The sequence below is a fragment of the Triticum urartu genome, chromosome 4A (assembly GCF_056163025.1).
Source record: "Triticum urartu cultivar PI428250 chromosome 4A, HENAU_Tu73, whole genome shotgun sequence".
Taxonomy (NCBI): Eukaryota; Viridiplantae; Streptophyta; class Magnoliopsida; order Poales; family Poaceae; genus Triticum; species Triticum urartu.
In genome coordinates, this window is record NC_141876.1 from 619,330,121 (window position 1) to 619,347,020 (window position 16,900).

At 46.0% G+C, this 16,900-nt stretch overlaps 1 protein-coding gene and 1 pseudogene across 1 annotated transcript; both read right to left on the bottom strand.

Moving 5' to 3' along the window:
- Positions 1–8,866: 8,866 nt before the first annotated feature.
- Positions 8,867–10,279, bottom strand: LOC125553318 (uncharacterized). Its single transcript, XM_048717126.2, has one exon. It carries the CDS (start codon positions 10,254–10,256, stop codon positions 9,129–9,131), a length of 1,128 nt encoding a protein of 375 aa, XP_048573083.2. The 5' UTR covers positions 10,257–10,279; the 3' UTR covers positions 8,867–9,128.
- A 4,949-nt stretch (positions 10,280–15,228) lies between these two features.
- LOC125553317 (uncharacterized) lies at positions 15,229–16,342 on the bottom strand (annotated as a pseudogene).
- Positions 16,343–16,900: the final 558 nt, after the last annotated feature.

Below are 16,900 nucleotides of genomic sequence, written 5' to 3' on the forward strand. Positions count from 1 at the left end.
ATACAATTCTTCCTTATGGAAACCATTAAGGAATGCCGTTTTGACGTCCATTTGCCATATTTCATAATCGTAGAATGCGGCAATTGCTAACATGATTCGGACGGACTTCAGCTTCGCCACCGGTGAGAAAGTCTCATCGTAGTCAACCCCTTGAACTTGTCGATAACCCTTAGCGACAAGCCTAGCTTTATAGATGGTCACATTACCATCCGCGTCTGTCTTCTTCTTAAAGATCCATTTATTTTCTATGGCTCGCCGTTCAACGGGCAAGTCAGTCAAAGTCCATACTTCGTTTTCATACATGGATCCTATCTCGGATTTCATGGCTTCTAGCCATTTGTTGGAATCCGGGCCCGCCATCGCTTCTTCATAGTTCGAAGGTTCACCGTTGTCTAACAACATGATTTCCAAGACAGGGTTGCCGTACCACTCTGGTGCGGAACGTGTCCTTGTGGACCTTCGAATTTTAGTAGGAGCTTGATCAGAAGTATCTTGATCATCATGAATAACTTCCTCTCTAGTCGGTGCAGGCACCTCAGGAACATTTTCTTGAGTTGCGCCATTTACCGGTTCAAGAGGCAATACTTCATCAAGTTCTACTTTCCTCCCACTTACTTCTTTCGAGAGAAACTCTTTCTCTAGAAAGGATCCATTCCTGGCAACAAAGATCTTGCCTTCAGATCTGAGGTAGAAGGTATACCCAGCAGTTTCTGGAGGATTCTGTCAATGACCGCGTCATCCGGGAGATTAACTCCCAGCTGAGTCAAGCGGTTATGTAACCCAGACATAGTGAGTATGTGCTCACTGACAGAACTATTTTCCTCCATCTTACAGCTGAAGAACTTATCGGAGACTTCATATCTCTCGATCCGGGCATGAGCTTGAAAAACCATTTTTAGCTCTTCGAACATCTCATATGCTCCATGTCTCTCAAAACGCTTTTGGAGCCCCGGCTCTAAGCTGTAAAGCATGCCGCACTGAACGAGGGAGTAGTCATCAGTACGTGTCTGCCAAGCGTTCATAGCGTCTTGGTTCTGTGGGACGGGTGGATCACCTAGCGGTGCTTGTAGGACATAATCTTTCTTGGCAGCTATGAGGATGATCCTCAGGTTTCGGACCCAGTCCGTATAGTTGCTGCCATCGTCTTTCAGCTTGGTTTTCTCTAGGAACGCGTTGAAATTGAATACAACGTTGTCCATTTGATCTACAAGACATATTGTAAAGATTTTAGACTAAGTTCATGATAATTAAGTTCATCTAATCAAATTATTAATGAACTCCCACTCAGATTAGACATCCCTCTAGTCATCTAAGTGTTACACGATCCGAGTCGACTAGGCCGTGTCCGATTAACACGTGAGACGGACTAGTCATCGTCGGTGAACATCTTCATGTTGATCGTATCTTCCATACGACTCGTGTTCGACCTTTCGGTCTCTGTGTTCCGAGGCCATGTCTGTACATGCTAGGCTCGTCAAGTTAACCCTAAGTGTTTTTGCATGTGTAAAACTGTCTTACACCCGTTGTATGTGAACGTAAGGATCTATCACACCCGATTAACACGTGGTGCTTCGAAACGACGAACTGTAGCAACGGTGCACAGTTAGGGGAGAACACTTCTTGAAATTGTTGTAAGGGATCATCTTATTTACTACCGTCATTCTAAGTAAACAAGATGCAAAACATGATAAACATCACATGCAATCAAATAATAATAGTGACATGATATGGCCAATATCACATAGCTCCTTTGATCTCCATCTTGGGGCTCCATGATCATCCTGTCACCGTCATACTCATCGACATGTAAGTTGTGATTCCTTGTATAATAGCATGAACATCTCATACATCACATATCGATCATTCATCATTCATCACAACTTTGGCCATATCATATCACAAAGCACTTGCTGCAAAAACAAGTTAGACGCCCTCTAATTGTTGTTGCAGGTTTTACGTGGCTGAAGTAGGGTTCTAACAAGAACGTTTTCTTACCTACGTGAAAGCCACAAGGTGATTTGTCAACTTCTATTTACCCTTCATAAGGACCCTATTCATCGAATCTGCTCCAACTAAAGTAGGAGAGACAGACACCCGCCAACCACCTTATGCAACTTGTGCATGTTTGTCGGTGGAACCGGTCTCACGTAAGCATACGTGTAAGGTTGGTCCGGGCCGCTTCATCCCACAATTCCGTTGAAGCAAGATAAGGCTAGTAGCGGCAAGAAAGTTGACAACATCAATGCCCACAACAAATTGTGTTCTACTCGTGCAAGAGAACTACGCATAGACCTAGCTCATGATGCCAGTGTGGGGAACGTTGCAGAAAACAAAATTTTCCTACTCGTTTCACCAAGATCCATCTAGGAGTTCATCTAGCAACGAGTGATCGGATGCATCTACATACCTTTGTAGATCGCGAGCGGAAGCGTTCAAAGAACGGGGATGATGTAGTCGAACACGACGTGAATCAAATCACCGGAGATCCTAGCACCGAACGGACGGTGCCTCCGCGTTCAACACACGTACGGAACGGATGACGTCTCCTCCTTTCTTGATCCAGCAAGGGGGGGGGAGAGGTTGATGAAGATCCAGCAGCACGACGGCGTGGTGGTGGATGCAGGGCATCATAGTAGCAGGGCTTCGCCGTGTACTATGAGGGAGAGATGTAACAGGGGAGAGGGAAGCACCAAAGGCTGAGGTATAAAGTCCTCCCTCTCCTCAACTATATATAGGAGGGCCAAGGGGGGGTGCGCCAGCCTAGGAGATCCAATCTCCTAGGTGCGGCGGCCAAGGGGAGGTTTCCCTCCCCCCCAAGGCACCTAGAGGTGCCTTCCACCATTGGGACTCTTCCCTTTTATGGAAACCTAGGCGCATGGGCTTTTGGGGCTGGTGCCCTTGGCCCATGCAGGCCAAGGCGCACCCCCTACAGCCCATGTGGCCCCCGGGACAGGTGGCCCCACCCGGTGGACCCCCGGGACCCTTCCGGTGGTCCCGGTACAATACCGATAACCCCGAAACTTGTCCCGATGGCCGATACTGCACTTCCTATATATAATTCTTTACCTCCGGACCATTCCGGAACTCCTCGTGACGTCCGGGATCTCATCCGGGACTCCGAACAACATTCGGGTTACTACATATACATATCTTCATAACCCTAGCGTCAGCAAACCTTAAGTGTGTAGACCCTACGGGTTCGGGAGACATGCAGACATGACCGGGACGACTCTCCGGTCAATAACCAACAGCGGGATCTGGATACCCATGTTGGCTCCCACATGCTCCATGATGATCTCATCGGATGAACCACGATGTCGAGGATTTAATCAACCCCGTATACAATTCCCTTTGTCAATCGGTATGTTACTTGCCCGAGACTCGATCGTTGATATCCCAATACCTTGTTCAGTCTCGTTACCGGCAAGTCACTTTACTCGTACCGTAATGCATGATCCCGTGATCAACCACTTGGTCACCTTGAGCTCATAATGATGATGCATTACCGAGTGGGCCCAGTGATACCTCTCCGTTATATGGAGTGACAAATCCCAGTCTCGATCCGTGTCAACCCAACAGATACTTTCGGAAATACCTGTAGTGCACCTTTATAGTCACCCAGTTACGTTGTGACGTTTGATACACCCAAAGCACTCTTACGGTATCCGGGAGTTACACGATCTCATGGTCAAAGGAAAAGATACTTGACATTGGAAAAGCTCTAGCAAACGAACTACACGATCTTGTGCTATGCTTAGGATTAGGTCTTGTCCATCACATCATTCTCCTAATGATGTGATCCCGTTATCAATGACATCCAATGTCCATAGCCAGGAAACCATGACTATCTGTTGATCAACGAGCTAGTCAACTAGAGGCTTACTAGGGACATATTATGGTCTATGTATTCACACGTGTATTACGATTTCCGGATAATACAGTTATAGCATGAATAAAGACAATTATCATGATCAAAGAAATATAATAATAATACTTTTATTATTGCCTATCCTTAAAGGTTACTGAGAGCAGGATAACCATTGATGGTCACGAACAGCAATGCCTTTAGGTCAAATACTTCCTGTTTGTGCTCATCCCATGCACGTACACCTTTTCCATTCCACATCTGTAATAGTTCTTCAACTAATGGCCTTAGGTACACATCAATGTCGCTGCCGGGTTGCTTAGGTCCTTGGATGAGCACTGGCATCATAATGAACTTCTGCTTCATGCACAACCAAGGAGTAAGGTTATACAAGCATAGAGTCACAGGCCACGTGCTATGGTTGCTGCTCTGCTCCCCAAAAGGATTAATGCCATCTACGCTTAGACCAAACCATACGTTCCTTTGGTCACCTGCAAACTCCTCCCTGTAGTTTCTCTCTATTTTTCTCCACTGCGACCCGTCAGCGGGTACTCTCAACTTTCCGTCTTTCTTACGGTCTTCTCCGTGCCATCGCATCGCCTTGTCATGCTCTTTGTTTTGGAACAAACGTTTCAACCGTGGTATTATAGGAGCATACCACATCACCTTGGCAGGAATCTTCTTCCTGGGGCGCTCGCCCTCGACATCACCAGGGTCATCGCGGCTGATCTTATAGCGCAATGCACCGCATACCGGGCACGCGTTCAAATCCTCGTACTCACCGCGGTAGAGGATGCAGTCATTAGGGTATGCATGTATCTTCTGCACCTCTAACCCTAGAGGGCAGACATCCTTCTTTGCTTCGTACGTACTCTCAGGCAATTCGTTGTCCTTTGGAAGCATATTCTTTATCATTACCAGCAACTTTCCAAATCCCTTGTGAGATACACCATTCTCTGCCTTCCATTGCAGCAATTCCGGTGTGGTGCCCAGCTTTTTCTTGTCACCTTCGCAATTCGGGTACAACAATTTCTTGTGATCCTCTAACATGCGCTGCAACTTCTTCTTCTCCTTTTCGTTTGTGCGGTTTCTCTTTGCATCGGCAATGGCCCGACCTTGATCATCAGCGGACTCATCTGATGCCTCTTCTTCAGCTTCTTCCCGCATGGCCGGCTCAGCTTCTTCCCCCATTGTTGTATCATCGTATTCAGGAAACCCATGGCCAGGACAGCTATCGTCGTCCTCTGCTTCTTCATTGTCTTCCATCATAACCCCTCTTTCTCCGTGCTTGGTCCAAACATTATAGTGGGGCATGAAACCGGACTCAAACAAGTGGACGTGAATGGTTCTTGAGTTAGAGTAATTGTGATCATTCTTACAACCAACACATGGGCAAGACATAAAACCATCCGCCCGCTTGTTTTCCTGAGCCGCAATCAGAAAAGTATGCACGCCATCAACGGACTGGGGAGAGCATCGGTCATCGTACATCCATTGCCGGCGCATCTTCATTACACACCACCGAATAGACCAAATTAATACAAGTTTCATACATAAAGTTCATACAACACTTAAATGCAACATACAAATAACTCTATAGCTAAAGCATTTAAATGCAATAACAAATGCGATCAAGATCGTAACTAAAGTAACAATTGATCCAACAGCATAATAATACCAAGCCACACTATCAATGGCATATTTTCTAATCTTTCTAATCTTCAACCGCATTTTCTCCATCTTGATCTTGTGATCATCGACGACATCGGCAACATGCAACTCCAATTCCATCTTCTCCCCCTTAATTCTTTTCAATTTTTCTTTCAATTACTCGTTTTCTCTTTCAACTAAATTTAACTCTCGACAATAGCATCGGTTGGAATTTCCGGTTCACATACCTCCTAGATAAAAATATCTATGTCAACTTGATGGGCACAATTTGTCATAAATACGAAATGCAACAAATAGTTTAAAAAAAGAATATACCACATCCGAATCATAACACGGACGAGGGCCGACGGGGACGGATATCAAAACCATGACACTATGTATAACAAACATGTACGGGTAAGATAATTATACAAGTAACTATATATCTAAATCACACAAACATGATATTTTTCTATATAAAAAAGATAAGAACAAGAGGCTCACCACAAGGTGGTGCCGGCGGCGGGTCGGTGCGGATGATCGATGATGGTTACGACGGAGACGGGAAGGCACTAAGTAAACCACACCTACATATGCAAACTAAGAGTTATTTTAAGCTCAAATTGCATATAAATCAAATAAACGACCACATATAATTCCTCCCAAATTACTAAAACCCACAAATTAATCACTATATAAAGCATTGCAAGAGTTAATCTAGCAATGAGAGATGAAAGGACAAAGTTGCTAACCTTTGTGATCACTTGAATGGATGGGGGCCTTCAAATCTTGACAAAATTTGGGCAAAATGTGTGATGAGCTCGAGGGTAAGAGAGGAAGAACAGAGAGGAGGAGAGGGGAAAGGGGGGAGAACAGATCGAGCTGGACGAAGGGTGTATATGTAGGATGACCTATAGGACCGGTTCGTGGTAAGAACCGGTACTAAAGGTGCTGGACGGGCCCCAGTCTGACAACATCCTGCCACCACTCTCTTTAGTACCGGTTCGTGGGACGAACCGGTGCTAAAGGTTCCGCACGAACCGGTACTAAAGAGAGCGGCCCACCTAGCCGTTGGAACCGGCACTAATGTTCACATTAGTGTTGGCTCAATTTCAAACCGGGACTAATGAGCTGCACATTAGACCCTTTTTCTACTAGTGCCTCCGGCCGCCTGCCGGGGGGGAGGGGGGGGGGACTCGGGAGGGACTCATTTAAAAATGAGAGAGATTTTCACTTCCTGGCCTCTGCACCAACTAAGGATGCATACGACCATTTTAGTATGAGTAACAAGATAAACTTGATCCTCAAACTTTTTTAAATGAGTATCAAGATATTTCTAGATGAGTGATTCCACCACACACCAAGCTTGATCCTTAATAAATGGAAAAAAACCCCGTGCATCACCTGTCAATTCTGGTAATTGAATTCGGGTCGTTCGGCTGCACGACCGCATACCCAACAACTGAGCCAAGGCTCTCTCTGCAAAAAATGGAGATATTTTCACTTCCCAACCTCTGCACCAACTAAGATGCATATGGTCATTTTAGTACGAGTACCAAGATAAACATGACCCTCAAAATTTTTAAATGAGTATCCAGGTATTTCTTGATGCGTGGTTCCACCACACACTAAGCTTGGTCCTTAATAAATGGGGGAAATCCCATGTGTCAATTCTGGGAATTGAAGTCGGGTTGTTAGGCTGCACAACCGCATACCAAACGACTGAGTCAAGGCTCTCTCTGCAAAAAAAGGGAGAGATTTTCATTTTCCGGCCTCTGCACCAACTAAGGATGCATACAACCATTTTAGCATGAGTACCAAGATAAATTTGATCCTCGGAATTTTTAAAATGAGTATCAAGATATTTCTTAATGAGTGGTTTCACCACACACCAAGCTTAATCCTCAATACATGAGGGAAAACCCCTGCGTATCACCTGTTAATTCTGGGAGTTAAACTCGGGCCGTTAGACTGCACAACCGCATATCCAACCACCGAGCCAAAGCTCTACTCTTATAGATATTAGCCTCTGAGCCAGACCCACTGGAGGCGCTCAATTTAGCCATCTCCAGCGATCCAGGCTCAGGTGAAGCAAAAGAGCGCACGTGGGTGGCTCTAGCAATGCAACCTCGTGCGGCCAGATATGTGGTGTACTTGAGGTTGCACGTGGTTTGTTGGTTTAACTCGTAATCTCGCCCACTTATTAGTCACTTCTAATGTGCACAACGGTGTTTCGATACAAGATAAGGTTTACAAAAAAGAAGCACATCGACGTCGTTCCATTCAGGTGATCGACTCATAGTTTTGTTCATCAAATGTCTAATTTTGTGTTCATGTTTGGAGCTATATTGTATGAATTTTGCCAAAGTCATCTTGCAGTTTCACATGTCTTTCTTCTTGTACTTTTTCTGTTTCAACGACCGTAGACAAGTGGATTTATATTTCATTCCTCTCGGCCTGCTCTTAGGAGTCCTGCTGCACTAGCGTCACTGTCGGTGTCGTTCCTCTCAGCCTCCTCTCCCGTGTCCTCCTACACTGACGACACCGTCGGCATTGCTTCTCCCGGCCTCTCTCCCACGTCTTACTACACTGGCACCGTCGCCGACGTCGTTCCTTCTGCATCCTCTTCCGCGTCCTACTACACTAGCATTGCAGACGACGTAGTTTCTTCGGCCCCCCTCTCCCACATCCTACTACATAACCGCCGATGTCTGCGTTGTGGCCTCCTCTTCCGCGTCCTACTACACTGACGCCGCCATGGCATGCGCACTGTATTTATCCTCACCGTCCTATGCCTTGGCGCCCTCCTTCTCGTCCCTTCTCATGGTTTTTCCCTATGGTGACAACGCTAGCAAGTGGTTCGCCATGCTGTCAATGGGATCGCTTGCCGTGACTCCGTTCTCATCGTGTCGGATGTGGTGCCGTGACCGTCGTCCATGATAGTTATCGAGGCACTCTAGTATAAATTCATGTGTCATGTGTAGCTGTTAACTCTTAACCATGTTCAATGTATACAATCAAACACCGCGTAGTGCATCAAGCCCTACCAATCTAGGCCACCAAACGCAAGACAAAAATTGCTTCCTAAATGCAGCCGACCTATTTGCAGCCTACCAAACGATGTGCACAACATAATTTTTACCCTGCATCTGCTTAGTCAGGCCCAATTGAGACAAGTATGCAAAGTAAAAAACAATGGAGGCAATGGAACACCCTCTTGATGTATGGATGGATTAAAGCATAATATAAAACAAGGAGAGACAACACCTCCAAGAGGGCAAGGAATTATAAGTTGCCACACACCACCAGCTTGGAGATCACGTCTTTCCCGATACACAATACAACTTGGCATACCAGTCAAACCATAATATATTTCTCGATACACAATACATGGACCATGAAGATTCGATTATTACAACAATGCGAGGCATAGGCAGGCACATCTCGTGTGGCAACTCATGTACCTTATTTATCGAATAGTATCTCATGGCCTAGGATAGTAGCAGAAAAACAAACTACAAAGGCTGAACATAATCTCATCTCAACTCCTCAGATAGTTGAGAAGTTCAAGAGGAGGCAATATGTGTATATAAGGGCTTAATTATATATAAAATTAAGCTCCTGATACAACTTTGTTATTCCCAACTACGATATGGTTCATCCCAGATACAACATTGTTGCTCCCAGATACGACATTGTTACTCCCAGATACGACATGGTTGATCCCAGATACGCCATTGTTGAACCCAGATACGACACTGCTACTCCCAGTTACACCATGCCTGCTCCCAGATACAACATGCTTGCTCCCAGATACGACGTGGTTGTTCCCGGATACGGTGTTGTGATTCCCATATACCGCATGGTTGTTCCCAGATACGGTGTTTTCATCCCCAAATATGACAGCATTGTCGTTTCCGGATACAACATTGTTTCTCCCGGATCTCACAACATTGTTGGTCCCTGTTATGACATTTGGGAGCTCGTTAAGTCGTCGTCCCAGTGTGCTTCTATTATGCTTCACATACAATGGCATGTTAGTGAAAGTCATGCCCTCTGAATGCCCAGCGGTGGCGAGGCCCTTTAGTCGTGCCAAACTCTTAGGTACCTCGCCAACCAATGAATTATTTGAGAGATCCAAGTAGGAAAGGTGGTGCAGCTCACCAATCCACGATGGAATGGTGCCGACCAATTGGTTGCGAGACAAATCAAGCACCTCCATTTTCTTGCATTGAGACAACCATTCCGGAACCCTGCCCTTGAGAGCACAATCACCAAGGGCCAGCACCTCGAGGCTCTTGAACCCACCAATAATACTATCGCCGGGTAGCTCTTCACCACCAAAATTCTTGGTGAGAATCAACGTGGCGAGGTTCTGGCACCCATGCAACACGGTGAGCACCCCTGAGATGTTGTGAAAGTTGTTGGAGCCGAGGTCGAGTTCCTCGAGCTGCGCAAGGCCTGCAAGTGAGGTTCCTGGGATGGCCCCCTCGAGGCCTCGCCCGGGGAGGCGTAGTGCCGTGACACGGCCGTTGGCGGCGTCACAACCCACGCCTTCCCAGCTGCAGCATGCGGCGCCGGACCACGTGGCACGGAGGAGGACATCCCGACCATTGAGGCTCCCGGCAAAGTCCAGCAGCGCACGGAGGTCGCCGGGGTGGCACGAATTCGCGCGCGCCTCGGGCAAGAGAACTGCCAAAAGGAGGAAGAACATCAGGTAACATTTGGCTATGGGATTCATTCTGCTCGAGTGATTGGCAAGTGCTCTTGGTGTACAAACTACTTGGGTGATACATGGTGTCTTATAGTGTGTGGCTTGCAACTTGCAAGTGGTAGTGAGTGGCCAGGCCACGTACTACAAGTAAGTGGCTGATCCACTGAAATTCGTGGGTGGCAATTTATCGGTGGTTTATATTTTACTTGTCGTGGCCCATTCATGCTTGTCTCTTCGTATCCTAAGCTGGCCAACTACGTACTGACGCAAGGATTTGTCTTTCTATTTACACCATCTTTGTCTAAGCTAGCGTCTCACATTTCTATTCACGTTGAAACAAATAAAACGCGACAGATGATGAATAGATCGAAAGTTTCTAGAAAAAACTAAGGCGTTGTGACCTGTGGATCCGAGTTGTCAGATAACCCTTAACGTATTAGTTTAAATTAATAAAGTCAACAAATTGAACTAAACGTAGACTAAACATTAAAGGCGTGTTTGGCAGCCGTATCAGCCAGCCCTGGCTTAGCTCAGCCTGGCTCAATGGGGCTGATTGAGCAAATGCAGGCTGTTATGCAACATCTGCACATTGTTTGGTTACCCGTATCTAGTTCTTTCGCATTAGGGAATGACTTAGCGTACGGTGTTTGGTGTTTGGTTGTATACGCGGGATATGATTAAGAGCTAACACTTATAGTTAACACACACTGTGCCTCGCAACTGCATTGGACGGTGACCGCGGCACCGCGTCTGACACGATGAGCACGGAGTCTCGGGCGAGGGTTCTTGTCGGCGCCACGGCGAACTAGTTGCTAGTGTCGCCGCCGAAGAAGTCCATGCGGAGGAGCACTGGGGCAGAGGATGGGGGAGGAGAAATGCAATGCGTGTGGGACCATGGCGATTGCGGTGGACAGTGGTCGTGGCGCCGCATCCGACACGACATGCACGGAGTCGTGTGCAAGAGACCCCGTCGGCGCTGCGGCGAACTAGTTGCTAGCCTCGTCGCCGCAGAGAAAGTCTCCACGAAGATACTGTACAGAGGAGGAGAAATGCAGTGCTCGTGCCATGGCAGCGTCAGTGCAATAGGACGAGAGGGAGGAGGCTCAGATGACAGATGCCGGTGACAACTCCAGTGTAGTAGGATGTGGGCAAGGAGGTCAAGAGGAACGGCGCCGGCGTCGAATGGGACGAACATGAGGGTTCTGAGACAGAGGACGAAGGAGAAGAAATACATGGTGCGCATAATTATGGCGTCAGTGCAGTAGGATCGACAAAACGGAAAACTTACAACACGAATGTCGTAAGGAACTGCGAGATTAGGCTGTTGGGCAAAGAAAATTCCAAACGGTCGATTGTAGGCGACAAATCTAACAAAATTCGTCAAAAATAGCTTCAAATATAAACAGAAAATAGAGCATTTACGGTCGACGAAATTACGAACTGGTCACCTGAATGGAACCGTAACAATGATGTGCATCTTTTTCGTGTAGAGCTTATATCCAATCGAAGCACCGTTGTGTAGATTAGAGAGGAGAAGAAAGAAAGAAGATTAAGCATGAGGTTAGTAGAGGAGGAAGAAGAAGCACCTAGAAAGCTCGCATCCCCCGTCTCTTCTCGTGCAAGGGAGGGGCCACTCGCTGTGCATAGCTCGGGCCTGGCTCACGAGAAACTATCGATTCGAACGTAGCTCGCGGGCCTGACTCAAGGATGCTTTAAAGTTCATGCCGTGCAGGTGACCGAACGGGCCGTTTTAATCCCGCGCGGGCCTGGTTGGCCCAAATGCGGGCAACCAAACGCGCCCTAATTAGCTAGGTTGCATCTATTACACAGCATATTAGATTTTTTTAAACCAACTTTGTCCAAGCGCTCTCACCTTCTTTCAAATAACTATTAAAGTGCGATAGATGATGAATAGATTAAAAGTTTTAAAAAAAACAATAGCATCTCCAACGCGGATCCCTAAAACCGACACTGCATTTGCCTGCGGACTGCGGACGTATCCGCGGACAGTGATACGGCAGCCGGCCATCCAACTGTGTCCACATGCATTTCAAACCAAATTTGAACAAAGCGGATTATTTTCTTGCAAACACGACGGAATTCACTTCAAGTTCCGACATAATTTTATAAAACAGATAGTATTTCTTCCGTTCAACTAAAACCTATAAAAACACCCTGCACTAGCTGTAGCGGACAGCGACCTTGTACGCGTGGCCGGGATGGATGGCAGCATTTCTATCGTTGTTTGTGCCGTTGTCGTCGTCATCGTCATCTGAGTGGTCCTTCCAACGGCGAAAAGGCGCGGTAGCCCTTCCGGCCGCCGACTAGCGCTCATGGAGGAGACGCTCTGCTTCCTCCTATGATGTGTGCAAGGCCGCCGCGGTCAACGCCGACCCTGCCTGGGGAACCTTGCCCTTGCCGCTGCTGTTGGCGGCGGCAACAGTCTCGTTAAGAGACCACTCCTTACCGATCTTCGCGAGCTCCCCGTTGAGGCGGCGGAGCCCCGGCGCGGACGTTTCGCGGGCCCAGGCTTTATGAGACACCAAAGTTTTAAACCTGGGGTTTGGGGTACCACTAGCCTCCTAACGCCTCCTAACAGTCAGCCGACTGAAATTTATGGGTGGCAACTCCTCTTTTTCATATTATATTTTACTTGTCGTGGACATGCATTAGTGCAAATGCTTGTCCTTTTTTTAGGGATAATACTTGGTGACACATCTTAAGAGATCTTAAGCTAGCCCACTAATGCAAGGATTTTTCTGTCTTGCACCAACTAATTAATTCTACCAAGTCTCTTACTAATTAATTACAAACTGGTTAATTAGTTGGCCTTCTTTAGTGGGAATATAATTGTTAGTACTGTATCATGCAGTGCCAACTAGCAACTAAGCATGAGGCTGACATGACATATCATTAAATCAAGAGAGGGACACTTGTATAATAATATGGTGCCATACCATAACATGTAAATTGAGAAAACATAGTGTCAAATATATCTTGTCCACAACTTATTAGGATTCTACAAATACTAGTAAATTGTGCGTGCTTTGCACGTCATTTAAATATATATAAAGAACATGGGAAAATACATTTGAAATGTGTATTTCCTTTCCTAGAATCGTATTGGACAAGATCCAACTTGGTTCTTACCTCTGTAGAATCCAGATTGTTCTGGTCCCTTTTTATTAGAGTATTAGATGAGCATGTGGATAGATGCTTTTAGAACACATGAGATGGTAGGCCTGGGGGTTCAATTAGAAGGCCACGTGGCAAAATCCTATGAGTTGAAAACTTTATCAGACGGATGATAATGCTCGGATTTGCCATCTCTTGACTGTTGAATGGGCATATCCAATGACTACTATTTGAAGCTATTGGCACACTATATAGTGGTGTGGTCAGAAATAATTTCCTACCATGGTGGTAGCTACACATGGCCCCAATTTTTATCTCTAATTATTTTGTTAAATTATTTTGGACCATGAAAAATTAACTCTATAACAAAAATATCGTGACTTTGGACCAGCCAGGCAAGCAAAAAAGCAGTTTTGCAAAAAAAAAAGGCAAGCAAAAAGACCGAGAGAAGTAAGAAAGGGCCCTTTCTACACAATGAAAAGACACTTGTTTCAAAAATGTAATAAAAATACAAAGAGAAGTGAGAAAAAAATCATTTCTAGACAACAAAAATGCACTTGTGCCAATGCCATAAGAAACCTGACACCTCATATATCAAAAAACGAACTTATGCCAAATTGTGTGTAGCTGCCACCATGTGTGCGTAGCTACCACCATGCATAAGAAATCACCTCTCGTATAGTGGTATAGATTAAATAAGATACTCACTTTATGAAATTATGCTTTGTGAAGGTTGTATCACTGACTACTATCGTACGGATGATACTAGTTTATAATACCACTCACTACACTGTGCATAATATTCAATATTATTCATTCTTGAATTTGTTTTTTCTTCATACCTAGTAGATAAATTTGTGATTTATCTTGTAATTCACCATGTCTATAGAAAGGCATCTCTTCCACATACTGTATTTTCTTGAGAATTTTTTAGAACTTCAAAAGATAGTTTCAACGTGGTTTTCACCCGTTTGCACGTAATATTCTCTCGGCGTGGCGGTGGTGTTATACTTAACAATTTGCATCTGATCAAACGAGGACATATACAGGATATCCCCCTTAACAGGGTATCCTCCTCTTTTGTTGCCTTATGCATGTAATGTTGTTTTCCAGCTTGAGGGCGTGATCCAGACTCATGGGCGGTCAAGAAAACTATTTGGAACAACACTTTCCAGTGTTGCAGCAGTGCGGTTTCCAGTGTTGCAGTAGCACCACCGCCAAATCGTTCCAAACAGTTTTGCGGCACCACCATTCATCTTGTCAAGGCCGGCCGATCCTAACGCTACACACATGCCCCTTACTGTTGAAGACGGCCACACAGTTGTCGTTGGTGCAGTGCACGATGAGACAGGCGTGGCTCCGACCTACTGTTTGTGGCTGCTGCTGCGGAGGCATCATTTGTCCACAACGGCTCCGAAGCTCATACAATGGATGGATGGATGGAGATTGATTTGTTGGGAGTTTTATCTACTTATTGTTTACTACGTAAATACTTGTGAGAAGAAAAATGATGGACAGCGTGTAGTGTAGTGCATGGCATGAAACGATAGAGGTATGTATGGCAGGTCGGCATGGATTTGCAGCAAAGCATAACCCAGGGAAAAGGACATGTAAGAGCGAAGGGACACATCTTGTTTTCCTTTTACATACATACATACATACATACATACATACATACATGCATACATGAGTTTAATTTGGATATGTCATTCAAGCTATTAAAATTCTTGATACATCAGTTTTGCTCCGAGTATATGAGTCTCTTTATTTATTCTTTGTCATGCATGCAAGTACATCTTGTGTCAACATGGATGGGCGAACGCTGCAGCACACACTTATGCTATGATGTGTACATCCATTAACCTCAGGTTACGACTTTGTTGTGCCCAGTTACGAAATGGTTCTTCCCGGACACGGTATTATGGCTCCCAGATACAACATTTTTACTACCAGATACGATATTTTTGCTCCCACCTACGTCATTGTGAGTCCCGGATACAATATTGTGTTTCCCAATCACGACATGGTAGCTCCCAGATGCGGCATGGTTGCTCCCAGATACGACATGATTATCTCCAGTTACGACATGGTTATTCCCATATACGACCTGGTTGCTCCCAGATACGGCGTTGTCATTCCCAAATATTAGTGTTGTCGTTCCCAGCCAGAACGTTGTTGCTACCAGATCTAACAATGTTGTTGGTCCCAGCTATGACATTTGGGGCATGCTTATGTTGTAGGCAATGTCTACTTCTTCCGCTACGTTTCAGATACAATGACATGTTAGTGAAATCATTGTCCGGTGAACATCTAGTAGTGTTGAGGCCCTTAGAACTCTTGGGTACCTCGCCAACCAATGTATTGTTGGAGAGATCCAAGTAGCAAAGGTGGTCAAGCCTACCAATCCATGAGGGGACAGTGCCGACCAATTAGTTACGGGACGGGTCAAGCACCTCCATTTTCTTGCATTGAGACAACCATTTCGGAACCCTGCCCCTAAGAGCAGAATCACCAAGGTCCAGAACCACGAGGCTCTTGAAGCCACCAATAAAACCATCGTCGGGTAGCTCCTTCCCGCCGAAATTCCTAGTGAGGATCAGCGTGGTGAGGTTCTGGCACCCATGCAACATGGTGATTGCCCCTGAGATGTTGTGCAAGCCGTTGTAGCCGAGGTCAAGCTCCTCCAGCCGTGCAAGGCCCGCGAGGGAGGCACCTGGGATGGGCCCCACAAGGCCGCGCCCAGGGAGGCGCAGCGCCGTGACGCGGCCAGTGGCACCGTCACAGCCCACGCCATCCCACCCACAACACATGGCGCCGGACCATGCGGCGCAGAGGAGGACTCCACCCCAACTGAGGTTCCCGGCGAAGCCCTGCAGCGCGCGGAGGTCGTCAGGGTGGCACGAAGCCGCACGCGCCTCGGGCAAGAGAAGTGGCAAGAGGAGGAAGAGCAGAAGGCGGCATTTAGCCATGGGATTCATTCAGGACGAGTGAGTGATTTTCCTTGATGTTGCATGGTTATTTATAGTAATATGTACGGTTTTTTTTTGCGGGATAACAACATGTACGTTGTGGCAAGTAGTAGCAGAGTGAGTGGCCACCGTACGCCACGTACACCAAATTTTGATTTGATTTGGTTTTGGTGCTAGAGTGATCTTTCACTTTATTTCCCATCAAGGAAAAAAACGTATACTTTACCTGTCGACAAAGAGCACCTGGGTTGTAGTGCTCATGCTTCTTGTATTGTTTCTTTCTTTTGCATTGTTGGGATAAAATAAAATAATGCTTGTCGACACTAGCTTGTCAAACAAACTTTGTGGAAGCGCCTTGTTTTTAATTCGCCTCCTTAATTGCAACACAAGCTTGCTACTCTATATATCTATATGCCATTATGCTAGTTTTTTTTAGAAAAGGAGGACGACCCCCGGCCTCTGCATCTGGACGATGCATACGGCCACTTTATTAATTATTGACACAAGACCATATAGAGTCATACAACAATAAGTCTAAAGCCACCAAACTAAGCAACAACTATCGAT

Excerpts from the sequence above, each read along its gene's own strand:
- LOC125553318 (XM_048717126.2), bottom strand. The coding sequence starts at position 10,256 with ATGAATCCCATAGCCAAATGTTACCTGATGTTCTTCCTCCTTTTGGCA.